General features: G+C 43.8%; 1 protein-coding gene across 2 annotated transcripts; it reads left to right on the top strand.

The window, feature by feature from the left end:
- Nucleotides 1-5,063: 5,063 nt before the first annotated feature.
- Nucleotides 5,064-13,741, top strand: LOC111953611 (probable ATP-dependent RNA helicase DDX5). 2 transcript variants are annotated; one of them, XM_023973033.2, is made up of 13 exons: nt 5,064-5,261; nt 8,477-8,654; nt 8,760-8,856; nt 8,955-9,088; nt 9,193-9,258; nt 9,357-9,498; nt 9,617-9,777; nt 10,245-10,417; nt 10,575-10,685; nt 10,778-10,839; nt 10,928-10,987; nt 12,470-12,691; nt 12,938-13,741. In XM_023973033.2, the coding sequence occupies exons 1-13, from the start codon at nt 5,221-5,223 to the stop codon at nt 13,384-13,386; spliced, it is 1,896 nt and encodes a 631-aa protein (XP_023828801.1). In that variant the 5' UTR covers nt 5,064-5,220; the 3' UTR covers nt 13,387-13,741. The 2 variants fall into 2 exon arrangements, with proteins under 2 accessions (XP_023828801.1, XP_070302550.1); XM_070446449.1 differs by having other exon boundaries at nt 12,470-12,707.
- The last annotated feature ends 57 nt before the right edge of the window (nt 13,742-13,798 follow it).

Below are 13,798 nucleotides of genomic sequence, written 5' to 3'. Positions count from 1 at the left end.
CCTGTATGCCCTCCTACCTATCTGTTTAATGTCTCAGGTAGCTGCAAAAGCCTGCATGGATAGAATGTGAGAATTGACTAATATTTGCCATATTCCATTAATTCTTATGTGCCATTGTAATAATTGGATGGTGAAACTTGCCAGCGAAACAGAAAAGCAAGGCGAAGCATTCAGGCATTCTAGAAAGTCAGGACAATCCTTGTCTTGCAAAGAAACATTATTTGTATAGTTTAAAACGATCATTTTGTAAGCATTTAGTAAATGTGAAATGGAGCTTTTTAGTTACTTGATAACATCACCTGCCCGGTGTACATTCAAAGTTATTCGCCAATCATAATTTATTCAAAAAACACTGTGTCCATAATCGTCTGTCGCAAAACACTGTTTCCATATCATCGCCAAGCATATCTCCAACTTTTTTAACCTGTCTCTGCTTTCTGGGGAGGTTCCCATTGCTTGGAAGGCAGCCACAGTTCGTCCTTTATTTAAAGGGGAGATCAAGCTGATCCTAACTGTTATAGGCCTATTTCTATTTTGCCCTGTTTATCAAAAGTGTTGGAAAAACTTGTCAATAATCAACTGACTGGCTTTCTTGATGTCTATAGTATTCTCTTGGGTATGCAATCTGGTTTCCGCCCAGGTTATGGATGTGTCACTGCAACCTTAAAGGTCCTCAATGATGTCACCATTGCCTTTGATTCTAACCAATCATGTGCTGCTATTTTTATTAACTTGGCCAAAGCTTTTGATACGATAGACCATTCCATTATTGTGGCCCGGCTAAGGAGTATTGGTGTCTCTGAAGGGTCTTTGGCCTGGTTTGCTAACAGTTGAAGTCGGAAGTTTACATACACTTATTGGAGTCATTAAAACTCGTTTTTCAACCACTCCACAAATTTCTTGTTAACAAACTATAGTTTTGGCAAGTCGGTTAGGACATCTACTTTGTGCATGACACAAGTAATTTTTCCAACAATTGTTTACAGACATATTATTTCACTTATAATTCACTGTATCACAATTCCAGTGGGTCAGAAGTTTACATACACTAAGTTGACTGTGCCTTTGAACAGCTTGGAAAATTCCAGAAAATTATAGTCTTCTGATAGGCTAATTGACACAATTTGAGTCAATTGGAGGTGCCTCTTTGCTTGACATCGTGGGAAAATCTAAAGAAATCAGCCGAGACCTCAGCCAAGACCTCCACAAGTCTGGTTCATCCTTGGGAGCAATTTCCAAACGCCTGAAGGTACCATGTTCACCTGTACAAACAATAGTACGCAAGTATAAGCACCATGGGACCATGCAGCCGTCATACCGCTCAGGAAGGAGATGCGTTCTGTCTCCTAGAGATGAACGTACTGTGGTGCGAAAAGTGCAAATCAATCCCAGAACAACAGCAAAGGACCTTGTGAAGATGCTGGAGGAAACAGGCAGCATCATGTTGTGGGTGTGCTTTGCTGCAGGAAGGACTGGTGCACTTCACAAAATATATGGCTACATGAGGAAGGAAAATTATGTGGATATATTGAAGCAACATCTCAAGACATCAGTCAGGAAGTTAAAGCTTGGTCCAAATGGGTTTTCCAAATGGACAATGACCCATAGCATACTTCCAAAGCTGTGGACAAATGGCTTAAGGACAACAAAGTCAAGGTATTGGAGTGGTCATCACAAAGCCCTGACCTCAATCCTATAGAAAATTTGTGGGCAGAACTGAAAAAGCATGTGAGAAAAAGGAGGCCTACAAAGCTGACTCAGTTACACCAGCTCTGTCATGAGGAATGGGCCAAAATTCACCCAACTTATTGTGGGAAGCTTGTGGAAGGCTACCCAAAACGTTTGACCCAAGTAAAACTATTTAAAGGCAATGCTACCAAATGCTAATTGAGTGTATGTAAACTTCTGACCCACTGGGATTGTGATGAAAGAACACATACACCTTAGCCAAATACATTTAAACTCAGTTTTTCACAATTCCTGATATTTAATCCTAGTAAAAATTCCATGTCTTAGGTCAGAAAGGATCACCACTTTATTTTAAGAATGTGAAATGTCAGAATAATAGTACAGAGAATGATTTATTTAAGGTGTATGTGTAACAGTTTAGCTTCCGTCCCTCTCCTCGCCCCAACCTGGGCTCGAACCAGGGACCCTCTGCACACATCAACAACAGTCACCCACGAAGCATTGTTACCCATCTCGCCACAAAAGCCACGGCCCTTGCAGAGCAAGGGGAACAACTACTTCAGGTCTCAGAGCGAGTGACGTCACCGATTGAAACACTATTAGCGCGCACCACCGCTAACTAGCTAGCCATTTCACATCGGTTACATATGTAAACTTCCAACTTCAACTGTACCTCTCTCAAAGAGTGCAATGTATAAAGTCAGAAAATCTGCTGTCTCATCCACTGCCTGTCACCAAGGGAGTACCCTAAGGCTCAATCCTAGGCCCCACGCTCTTCTCAATTTACATCAACAACTTAGCTCAGGCAGTAGGAAGCTCTCTCATCCATTTATATGCAGATGATACAGTCTTATACTAAGCTGGCCCCTCCCCGGATTTTGTGCTAAATGCTCGACAACAAAGCTTTTTTAGTGTCCGACAAGCTTTCTCTACCCTTAACCTTGTTCTAAACACCTCCAAAACAAAGGTCATGTGGTTTGGTAAGAAGAATGCCCCTCTTCCCACAGGTGTTATTACTACCTCTGAGGGTTTAGAGCTTGAGGTAGTCACCTCATTCAAGTACTTGGGAGTATGACTAGATGGTGCACTGTCCTTCTCTCAGCACATATCAAAGCTGCAGGCTAAAGTTAAATCTATACTTGGTTTCTTCTATTGTAATCACTCCTCTTTCACCCCAGCTGCCAAACTAACCCTGATGCAGATGACCATCCTACCCATGCTAGATTACGGAGAAATAATTTTAGATTGGCAGGTAAGGGTGCTCTCGAGCGGCTAGACGTTCTTTACCATTCGGCCATCAGATTTGCCACCGATGCTCCTTATAGGACACATCACTGCACTCTATACTCCTCTGTAAACTGGTCATCTTTGTATACCCGTCGCAAGACCCACTGGTTGATGCTTATTTATAAAACCCACTTAGGCCTCACTCCCTCCTGAGATATCTCCTGCAGCCCTCATCCTCCACATACAACACCCGTTCTGCCATACACATTCTGTTAAAGGTCCCCAAAGCACACACATCCCTGGGTCGCTCCTCTTTTCAGTTCGCTGCAGCTAGCGACTGGAACGAGCTGTAACAAACACTCAACTGGACAGTTTTATCTCAATCTCTTCATTCAAAGACTCAATCATGCACGCTCTTACTGACAGTTGTGGCTGCTTTGTGTGATGTATTGTTGTCTCTACCTTCTTGACCTTTGTGCTGTTGACTGTACCCAATAATGTTTGTACCATGTTTTGTGCTGCTACCATGTTGTGTTGCTACCATGTTGTTGTTATGTTGTGTTGCTACCATGCTGTGTTGTCATGTGTTGCTGCCTTGCTATGTTGTTGTCTTAGGTCTCTCTTTATGTAGTGTTGTGTTGTCTCTCTTGTTGTGATGTGTGTTTTGTCCTATATTTATTTTGTATTTGTTTTATTTTTTATCCCAGGCCCCGTCCCCGCAGGAGGCCTTTTGCCTTTTGGTTGGCCGTCACTGTAAATAAGAATTTGTTCTTAACTGACTTGCCTAGTTAAATAAAGGTTAAATAATAATAATTTWAAAAAAGAAAGTTTGACAAAAGAAAAATCCACCCGTCGAAAATATAAAAATGTTTTTGGGGGTTGGGGGGCAACATTGCTTTTGTCGAATAAACCTGGGTCTATGGAAACCTGTTAATGACAGAAGTGAAAAATTATTCCTTAGTTGTTAATTTTCTCGAAATCTAAAGGAACAACCTAGATTCGAGCCAATGTCTTAAGTAGATGGCCATGTTATTACTCCAACCTCGTGAAAGTGACAAACTGACACTTTTTAATTTTAATTAAAAAAAAAAAAAAACATCTGTATATGGATGCTGGAGACTCATATCTCCCTCACTAGCTTTAAGCACCAGCTGTCAGAGCAGCTCACAGATCACTGCACCTGTACATAGCCCATCTGTAAACAGCCCATCTATCTACGTCATCCCCTTACTGTATTTATTTGATTTATCTTGCTCCTTTGCAACCCAGTATCTCTACTTGCACATTCATCTTCTGCACATCTACCATTCCAGTGTTTAATTGCTATATTGTAATTACTTCGCCACCATGGCCTATTTATTGCCTTAACTCCCGTATCTTACCTAATTTGCACTCACTGTATATAGATTTTTTTTTTTTTACTGTATTATTGACTGTATGTTTTGTTTATTCCATGTGTAACTCTGTGTTGTTGTATGTGTCGAATTGCTATGCTTTATCTTGGCCAGGTCGCAGTTGCAAATTATAACTTGTTCTCAACTAGCCTACCTGGTTAAATAAAGGTGAAATAAAAAAAAGGAAGAAGTGCCTTTTGATTTGACTGCTTGCACAACACGATGACGTGTTTCTGCACATGAGTTTAGCTAGCCAAAGTCGCCTTAACATCGCCTACATGTGTAATCTGGGTTTTGTATTCGAGAAGCAGTTTCTGCCCATCTTAATACTGTAACGTTACTGTCTTTGGTATCCATTATCTGTTGACTGCATTAAAATGAACATAGGTAAAATTTGATTTGAAGATAGGTGTTAATTGCAAACGTTGGGGGTGGTCACTATTTGCGTTTGTACATATTTTGTTCCCTTCTTTTTGGGGGTAAATTGTATTGTTGCTTATTTCAGTAGACTATTGAGTAGAAGTTGTAGCTAATGTGGTGTTCCTGTGTAAACACAATGTTGCGTCTACTACCTGCATTGCTGTTTTAAAATGATTTATAAATTTACCATGTTGAATAAAGTAATACATTAGTACTTCATTTGGCTCAAATAATGAAGGTTATTGTAAAAATGGGATAATAACACGTCAAACTGTGCCAATCAGCTAACTTCCGTGACCAAATAAGGAGAAAAAGTAGTACCAGACACATGCGCGTTGATATGTTCCAATGTGTTATGAGTTAGTACGCCGTTTTGACTGACATTTGTCTGCCCGGCATTTCTATTTTCGTGTCGCACTTGTATTTATCACAGATTGGTTTAGAGATATAGACGTAGTTACCATTTGTTACTTTCATACTCTGCTTAACCATGCCTGGATTTTCCGACAGAGATCGTGGCAGAGACAGGGGGTAAGTAGGTAACGCTAATGTCTGTTTAGCTAACGTAGTTAGCTAGGAAAAGACGGTGCGATGGTTAGTTTTAACGCGGTACTGTAACTAGCTAGGTAAGTTTTGTTTATCCATGCCATTGGCTTGATGTGCAATGTTAATACGACTTATTTGAACCCTAATCAATTGTTAAAGTACATTTTGCCTGATCTAATTGATGTAACAAGCAGGTCGGGCAAATGTTTAGTTGGCAGTTAACATTAGCTAACTTCAATAACGCATTCGCAATGGGAGATTCTCAGAGGCCTATGCTATATTTGATATAATAACCATATCCACCACACTTGCACATCGGCGCATAAAATATAGGATGTGATGTTGGTTAAGAACCCTGGAATGTTTGGTCAGCTTGAATGTTGCAAATTGTTTCGAATCAAAATGCCGGCTCCCTTTGTTCCTCCTCTACCGGCCGGAATTAAAATGGCAGCTAAACTGGTTTAAACGTGACGCAGAAACGAATGTAGTTATACATACCACATCTTTGCATGTGTAAGCAAATGGGTCACTGCTGTCCAGCCCTTGATCGAGGCTCTCAGTTCCATTACACATGTAATTAAAAGTGCTTTCCTCACCATCTTAGATAAGCATGACCCATTCAAAGAATGTAGAACTACGAACAAATATAGCCTTTGTTTCACTCCAGACTTGACTGCCCTTGACCAACACAAAAACATCCGGTGGCGTACTGCATTAGCATCGAATAGCCCCCGCGATATGCAACTTTTCAGGGTAGTTAGGAACCAATATACACAGGCAGTTAGGAAAGCAAAGGCTAGCTTTTTCAAACAGAAATGTGCATCCTGTAGCACAAACTCCAAAAAGTTCTGGGACACTGTAAAGTTCATGGAGAATAAGAGCACCTCCTCCCAGCTGCCCACTGCACTGTTGCTAGGAAACACTGTCAACGCCAATAAATCCACGATAATTGAGAATTTCAATAAGCATTTTTCTATGGCTGGCCATGCTTTCCCCCTGGCTACCCCTACCCTGGTCAACAGCCCTACACCCCCCACAGCAACTTGCCTAAGCCTGCCCCATTTCTCCTTCACCCAAATCCAGATAGACGATGTTCTGAAAGAGCTGCAAAATCTGGACCACTACAAATCAGCCGGGCTAGACCCCCTCTTTCTAAAATTACCCGCCACAATTGTTGCAACCCCTATTACTAGCCTGTCCAACCTCTCTTTCATATCGTCTGAGATCCCCAGAGATTGGAAAGCTGCCGCGGTCATCCCCCTCTTCAAAGGGGGAGACACTCTAGGCCCAAACTGTTACAGACCTATCTCCACCCTTCGAAAGCCAAGTGAACAAACAGACATGGGTGCACCTCATCCACGCTCAAGGTCCTAAAAGATATCATAACCTCCATCGATAAAAGACAGTACTATGCAGCCGTCTTCATCAACCTGGCCAAGGCTTTCGACTCTGTCAATCACCGCATTCTTATCGGCAGACTCAACAGCCTTGGTTTCTCAAATGACTGCCTCGCCTGGTTCACCAACTACTTTTCAGATAGTTCAGTGTGTCAAATCGGAGGGCCTGTTGTTCAGACCTCTGGCAGTCTCTATGGGGGTGCCACAGGGTTCAATTCTCGGGCCGACTCTTTTCTCTGTATATGTCAATGATGTCGCTCTCGCTGCTGGTGATTTTCTGATCCACCTCTACGCACACAACACCATTCTGTATACCTCTGGCACATCTTTGGACACTGTGTTAACAAACCTCCAGACGAGCTTCAATGCCATACAACACTCCTTCCGTGGCCTCCAACTGCTCTTAAATGCAAGTAAAACTAAATGCATGCTCTTCAACCGCCCACCCGTCTAGCATCACTACTCTGGACGGTTCTGACTTAGAATATGTGGACAACTACAAATACCAAAATTTTAATCTAGAATTGGCTTACTATTTCGCAACAATGCATCCTTCACTCATGCTGCCAAACATACCCTCGTAAAACTGACTATCATACTGATCCTTGACTTCGGCGATCATTTGCAAAAATTCCTCCAACACTCAGCAAATTGGATGTGGTCTATCACAGTGCCATCCGTTTTGTCACCAGAGCCCCATATACTACCCACCACTGCGACCTGTATCCTCTCGTTGGCTGGCCCTTGCTTTATATTCATCGCCAAACCCACTGGCTCCAGGTCATCTATAAGTCTTTGCTAGGTAAAGCCCTGCCTTATCTCAGCTCACTGGTCACCATAGTAGCACCCACCCGTAGCACTTGCTCCAGCAGGTATATTTCACAGGTCACCCCCAAAGCCAACTCCTCTTTGGCTGCCTTTCCTTCCAGTTCTCTGCTGCCAATGACTGGAACGAATTGCAAAAATCACTGAAGCTTGAGACTCATATCTCCCTCACTAACTTTAAGCATCAGCTGTCAGAGCAGCTCACAGATCATTGCACCTGTACACAGCCCATCTGTAAATAGCCCACCCAACTACCTCGTCCCCATATTGTTTTTTTTTTTTTTGCTTCTTTGCACCCCAGTAACTCTACTTGCACATTCATCTTCTGCTCATCTATCACTCCAGTGTTAATGCTAAATTGTAATTAAGTGTTAAGATAAGAGCCACGTAAAATGTAAATGCATCGATTGCGGTACGGGTTTGGAAACATAAAAACATTCTTTCATATTGGCGAAATTGATACACATTTATTTGGTTCGGGTACCCACACGGCCATGTTACAGCGCTTGTTTATGGAAGAGAGAGTGGACTACCTGCACTATTTAGCTATCTGCGTCTCACAACACATGTTTGTAAACGGAAGACAGATGCCACAAATGTGCCGTCACTGAAAAATACTGTCGGCTGCAACTGTTAAACAGTTTACAGTTAGTATATTTTCCATTTGTGAAATTATTTTGACGTGATATTAAAGTAGACGGATTTGTTTCTATAACCAATTCACGTTTAGATGGCGTGTTTGGCTTCCAGAGCCAATTCGTCCATTATTGAACACTAAGGAGTAACGTTTGCCAAATCTTGGACAAAGGGAACCTAACTTAGCTCTGCTAGCTGTTGTAGTACTCATCAAGCCATGCATTCATGGGGGAATGTGGGGTATCAGTTCTTCAATGTAGCTGGCATAACTATCTGACTTAAACCCACCATTCACTGTATGCTCAGTCATCTAATATTAGGTTGTTCCCCCTACTATTTCAGGTATGGAGGTGCGCCTCGTTTTGGAGGTGGCGGTGGTGGCAGTAGGGGTGGACCCCCTCAGGGGAAATTTGGCAACCCAGGCGAAAGGCTGCGCAAAAAACACTGGAACATGGATGAGCTCCCAAAGTTCGAGAAGAACTTCTACCAGGAGCACCCGGATGTGACCCGCAGACCACCTGTAAGTGACCCAGGCAGTTCTTTCCATCTGATTTGAGTGTGGTCTAAACCTTTTGATTCAAATGGTCTTTGCCTATGAACAACCTTTTTATGTGTCTAATTGCAGCAAGAGGTGGAGAACTACCTGAGAAGTAAAGACGTAACAGTGAAAGGCAGAGACTGCCCCAAGCCCATGATGAAGTTTCACGAGGCCAATTTTCCAAGTGAGTAAAACCGCTCTTCCAACTTTGCTTAAGAACAAGCTGGTTGTATAAAATGGTGGAATTGAATCTCATATGTAATCTGACTTTGTCTTTTTCAGATTATGTGATGGATGTGATTGCCAAACAAGGATGGGCTGAGCCAACTCCTATCCAGGCTCAGGGTTGGCCTCTGGCCCTCAGTGGGAAAGACATGGTGGGCATCGCCCAGACAGGCTCCGGTAAAACCCTTGCTGTAAGTACATTGATTTAAAACTACTCTTAGTAGCATCTTTCTGGTACATATTTGTGCAGTTGGACCATTTGGGCTCAGTCTCCCCCCCCCCCCCCCCCTCACAGTATCTGCTGCCTGCAATCGTGCACATTCAACACCAGCCATTCTTGGAGCATGGAGACGGACCTATAGTAAGTACACCATAAGCCTCTTGAATAGAGAACATCCCTATTAGTTTTTACAGGGTGAGTCCAGCTGAATAACACTTGTCTCTATCTTTGTCTCTCAGTGTTTGGTGCTGGCCCCGACCCGTGAGCTGGCTCAGCAGGTGCAGCAGGTTGCCGCTGAGTACGGCAGGGCCTCCCGCCTGAAGTCAGTCTGTGTCTATGGTGGAGCCCCCAAAGGACCCCAGATTCGGGACCTTGAGAGAGGTATCTATCCACCACTTTTGTTTTGCTTTCATTTGTTTGCTCAATACGTTGGTTCTGTATTAAATAACTTTGGTGATGGAGGCAGACATCTGAGTGAGTGTTTTCTGTTTCCCCCTAGGTGTTGAGATCTGTATTGCCACCCCAGGGCGTCTCATTGACTTCCTGGAGGCTGGGAAGACCAACCTTCGCAGGTGTACCTACCTTGTGCTGGACGAYGCTGACCGTATGCTGGACATGGGCTTCGAGCCCCAAATCCGCAAAATTGTGGACCAAATTAGAGTATGTGGCTTTGACTCAACGCAATTCCTTTGGCTAGAATTCTTCAATATGAAGGCTCATTCCCGCAATGATTTGTAGACTTGCTCAATACTTGCTGCTGATTTCAATTGGCAGAATTCCCATTGGACTTTGACAAATCATTGCAGAGTCTGCATACCATGACTAACCTGTACCCCTGCACATTGACTCGGTACCGATACCCCCTGTGTATATAGCCTTGGGATTGTTATTTTGTGGTTATTTAGTTTTTTAAAACTTTCGCTTCTTTATTAAATATTTTCTGAACTCTATTTCTTGAACTGCATTGTTGGTTAAGTGCTTGTAAGTAAGCATTTCATGGTCAAATCTACACCCGTTGTATTCGGCGCATGCGACAAATAGAATTTGATTCAATTTTCCTGTAGGATCAGCCATTTAGTATTTTATCAAATCCTTTAAGTAATCTGTTTTCTCTGTTCTTCTCTCAGCCGGATCGTCAGACCCTCATGTGGAGTGCCACCTGGCCCAAGGAGGTGCGCCAGCTGGCTGAGGACTTCCTGAAGCAGTCTGTCCAAATCAACGTGGGCGCTCTGCAGCTCAGCGCCAACCACAACATCCTGCAGATAGTGGACGTGTGCAACGACGGAGAGAAGGATGACAAGTGAGTGACACACTCCTCCTCAGCAAAGCCAAACGTCACATTTACACTGCTTCATAATTGAAGGAATTCAAATGGAAGAACTCTTCAATTTGTCTCATCCAGGATATAGTGTGAGTCATGTCAATTTGAACCCGGGTCTCTTGTCTTTCCACTTAAGACTCCTCCGGCTGCTGGAAGAGATCATGAGCGAGAAGGAGAACAAGACCATCATCTTTACCGAGACCAAGAGACGCTGCGATGAGCTAACCAGGAGGATGCGACGAGATGGGTAAGTGTCATCACACTAGTGTCTCGTTTAACTGGTAAATCATTCTCCTTGTAATGTGTCATGCCTCTGATGTCCATGTTTGTCTGTTACAGCTGGCCAGCAATGGGTATCCACGGAGACAAGAGCCAGCAGGAGAGGGACTGGGTTCTCAATGGTATGCCTGAAATATTTTCTATATATATATATTTTGTTTGTCACGACAATGTAATGGACTTGTATAATTGAAGTTGATCTTTCCACAGAGTTCAAATACGGCAAGGCCCCCATCCTCATCGCCACCGATGTGGCCTCCCGCGGTCTAGGTCAGTATGGCTTTGGTTAAACCCTCTGGTTGTTTTCCTCAATATTTTAACTTTTTAAAGAAAGTGGTTTTGGCTTTCTTTAACTTCTATGCATTTTCTGAGTTTTTCTCACCTAAAGGTGCAGTCTTTGTGGCAGGGCCTAGGCATGACAAGTCCCAGGCCTCGAGGGGGAAGGAGGACATATTGGAAATGAAGTTGCCCCACTGGCTGCCACCCAGTGGGCCTAGAGAGGTGAAAGCTCTGTGTGCCAGTAATCCTCAYGTCAAAAGGCAGTGTGGCTAAGCCTTGTTTCTGATATCTTTTTTTATTTTTTATACTTGACATTATTTGTTCTCTGTCCATGGATTTTACCTGACAAATGCCTTCGTCGAGACGTTTCCAACTCAAACGTTACACACACAAAAACAAACGCTTGATGTGACCATTTGCCTTGCATGCGTTTMGTAGAGGGCACTGTATTGCAAGTCACTGTTTTGAGATTTGGAGCGATTCTGTTAGTTGCGGAGCTTGTCCCTAAAAAAAGCATGGGTGCTGCGAATGTCACAGCTTTCCATTGCTATATTTTTCTCCCTCACTCAAAGCACTGGTTTTCTTGAAATGGAGAGAGCAGTTTTCAACTTACTGTTGTCGAATCGAAATTGATGAGAAACTGGCACATGTGTTTAAGGGGCTATGGGAACATCTAGAGAAAGTGACATAGAAGAGCTTCAAAAACCAAAGTTCCTCCCTCGCCTGCTTTTTAAAGTCATGTCGAGACCTGCCAACGAGAGACATTTTCTCAAGTGAARGAACACTGGCTTCTGGGAAGATCTTGCCTAGACGAGACTGATGGGGGCGGGGTGCTCTATGCTCTCTGAGGGGCACCACAGGGGTCAATACTTGGGCCTTTTTCATTTTTGCCTTTTTTGGGTCCGCCCTCAAATTAGTACTTGGTCTATTCGGTCTTGGCAAGACGTGCAGTGAGGCCTTTATTAGCAAGCTTCTCATGAGTGTGTACTGGGAAAAAGGACCTTCAGAACCCATACCAACTGAAAGGTCCTATATTGGCACACGAGGAGGCAACAGTGCACATAGCGGCCCTACTGCGTAGAAGCTCCTGGATGTCACTTGACAATTTGTGGGGGAGTTCGCTGCATTGGGAAAGGACTAGTGAATGCATACTCCTTAATGGTAAGACTTCAAATCCAGTTCTTTTCCTCCCCTGGTWAAAAAAGGGAGGGAGAATGCCTTAGGATTTTTTGATATGGTAAGCAAACGGAGTGTGCATCTCGTTTCTCTCTTCCCACAGTAGTATTCCCATGGAGTAGAACGTTGTTCTTGGATTGTGTTGGTTAACCCCGTTCTTTGCAGCTCAGCTAAGTATCCAGTCTCTGGAACATTTTAGCTCTCCATTCTCTATGCTAACCTTGTCCTTTGGTCTGGCTGTTGTGGTGTGCAAAATCCTGTATGGTGTCCTTTTTGCCACACTGCAACACTTTACAGATGTGGAGGATGTGAAATTTGTCATAAATTATGACTATCCTAACTCCTCTGAGGACTATATCCACCGCATTGGACGCACGGCCCGCAGTCAAAAAACGGGCACCGCCTACACCTTCTTCACCCCCAACAACATGAAACAGGCCAGTGACCTCATAGCTGTGCTCCGCGAAGCTAACCAGGCTATCAACCCCAAGCTCCTCCAGATGGCGGAGGCCAGAGGAGGTAATTCCTATGGCGGGTGAGACGCGAACAAGGCTGTGGTTACATCTGCAGACATTTAGATTTTCTAGATAAGAAATCTATTTGAAGGGTTTTGGGGCAGAAGTTCTTAAAGTTAAATGCGAAGATGACCCACCTTGTTCTCGCCATATTTGTCAACTATCATTTTAGTTTAAATGTCTTCATGCCACCCATCACTGCTACCAGTCTCARCACTGCCCTGTCTCTTGTTTTTGTCTTGTTTTCCAGGTCGTGGAGGGGGGGGAAGAGGTGGCTTTAGGGATGACCGACGAGATAGGTATTCTGGGGGGAGGAGTTACGGTGGAGGTGGTGGTGGTGGTAGTTACAGGGACAAGGATAGCGACAGGGGGTTTGGTGGGGGACCAAAGAGTGCCTTCGGCGCAAAAACCCAAAACGGAGTGGGCTACGGGGGTAGCACCTATGACAAGGGCGCTAGCTCTGGCGGTAGCTACGGCAACAGCTACGGCAGCAACGGACAGGCTAGCTTCGGCGCCACCAACCAGGTGGGTGCGTTCGGCGGCCAGAACTTCCAGGCCCCTCCACAGTTTGGAGCCGCGCAGGCGGCTGCCCCAAACGGCATGGGTCGCCCGCCATTCCCCTTTAACCCACAGGCACAGCAGCCCCAACAACCCCCACCCATGGTACCCTACTCTATGCCTCCACCTTTCCCACAGTAACTGACTAGGTGTAGATTGTGTGCACAATTCACAACCAAACCACAATTTTTTCCCCCCTCGTCTTTAAATCTTATATTAATATTATTATTATCCTTTGTACTGTTTAACTTTTTTTGCTTACAGCGGGGTTGGAATTCTTCAGTAACCCAAAGCATTGAAATGGGTCCCAATGGGGCTGTTGAAGTGCATCTTTAACTGGTGCACGTCTCCTTGACTGTTTTTATTTGTTACATTCCTCAGTAATTTATTTTTACTTAGTAATGCAGATTTTGAGTTAGTGGTATGTTTAAAGTGATATGTTAAGATCTTACTTGGGGGACATGCATGGGCCTTCAAATAAAACAATTAAATTGAAGTTTTGTGGTGGTTCATTGTTCTATTGAGTATTCATCCAGCATTTAATCTTAGTGGA

Source organism: Salvelinus sp. IW2-2015, linkage group LG1 (genome assembly GCF_002910315.2).
Source record: "Salvelinus sp. IW2-2015 linkage group LG1, ASM291031v2, whole genome shotgun sequence".
Taxonomy (NCBI): Eukaryota; Metazoa; Chordata; class Actinopteri; order Salmoniformes; family Salmonidae; genus Salvelinus; species Salvelinus sp. IW2-2015.
Note: the sequence above shows the minus strand (reverse complement) of the source record. Positions and strands in the feature narration are given on the sequence as shown.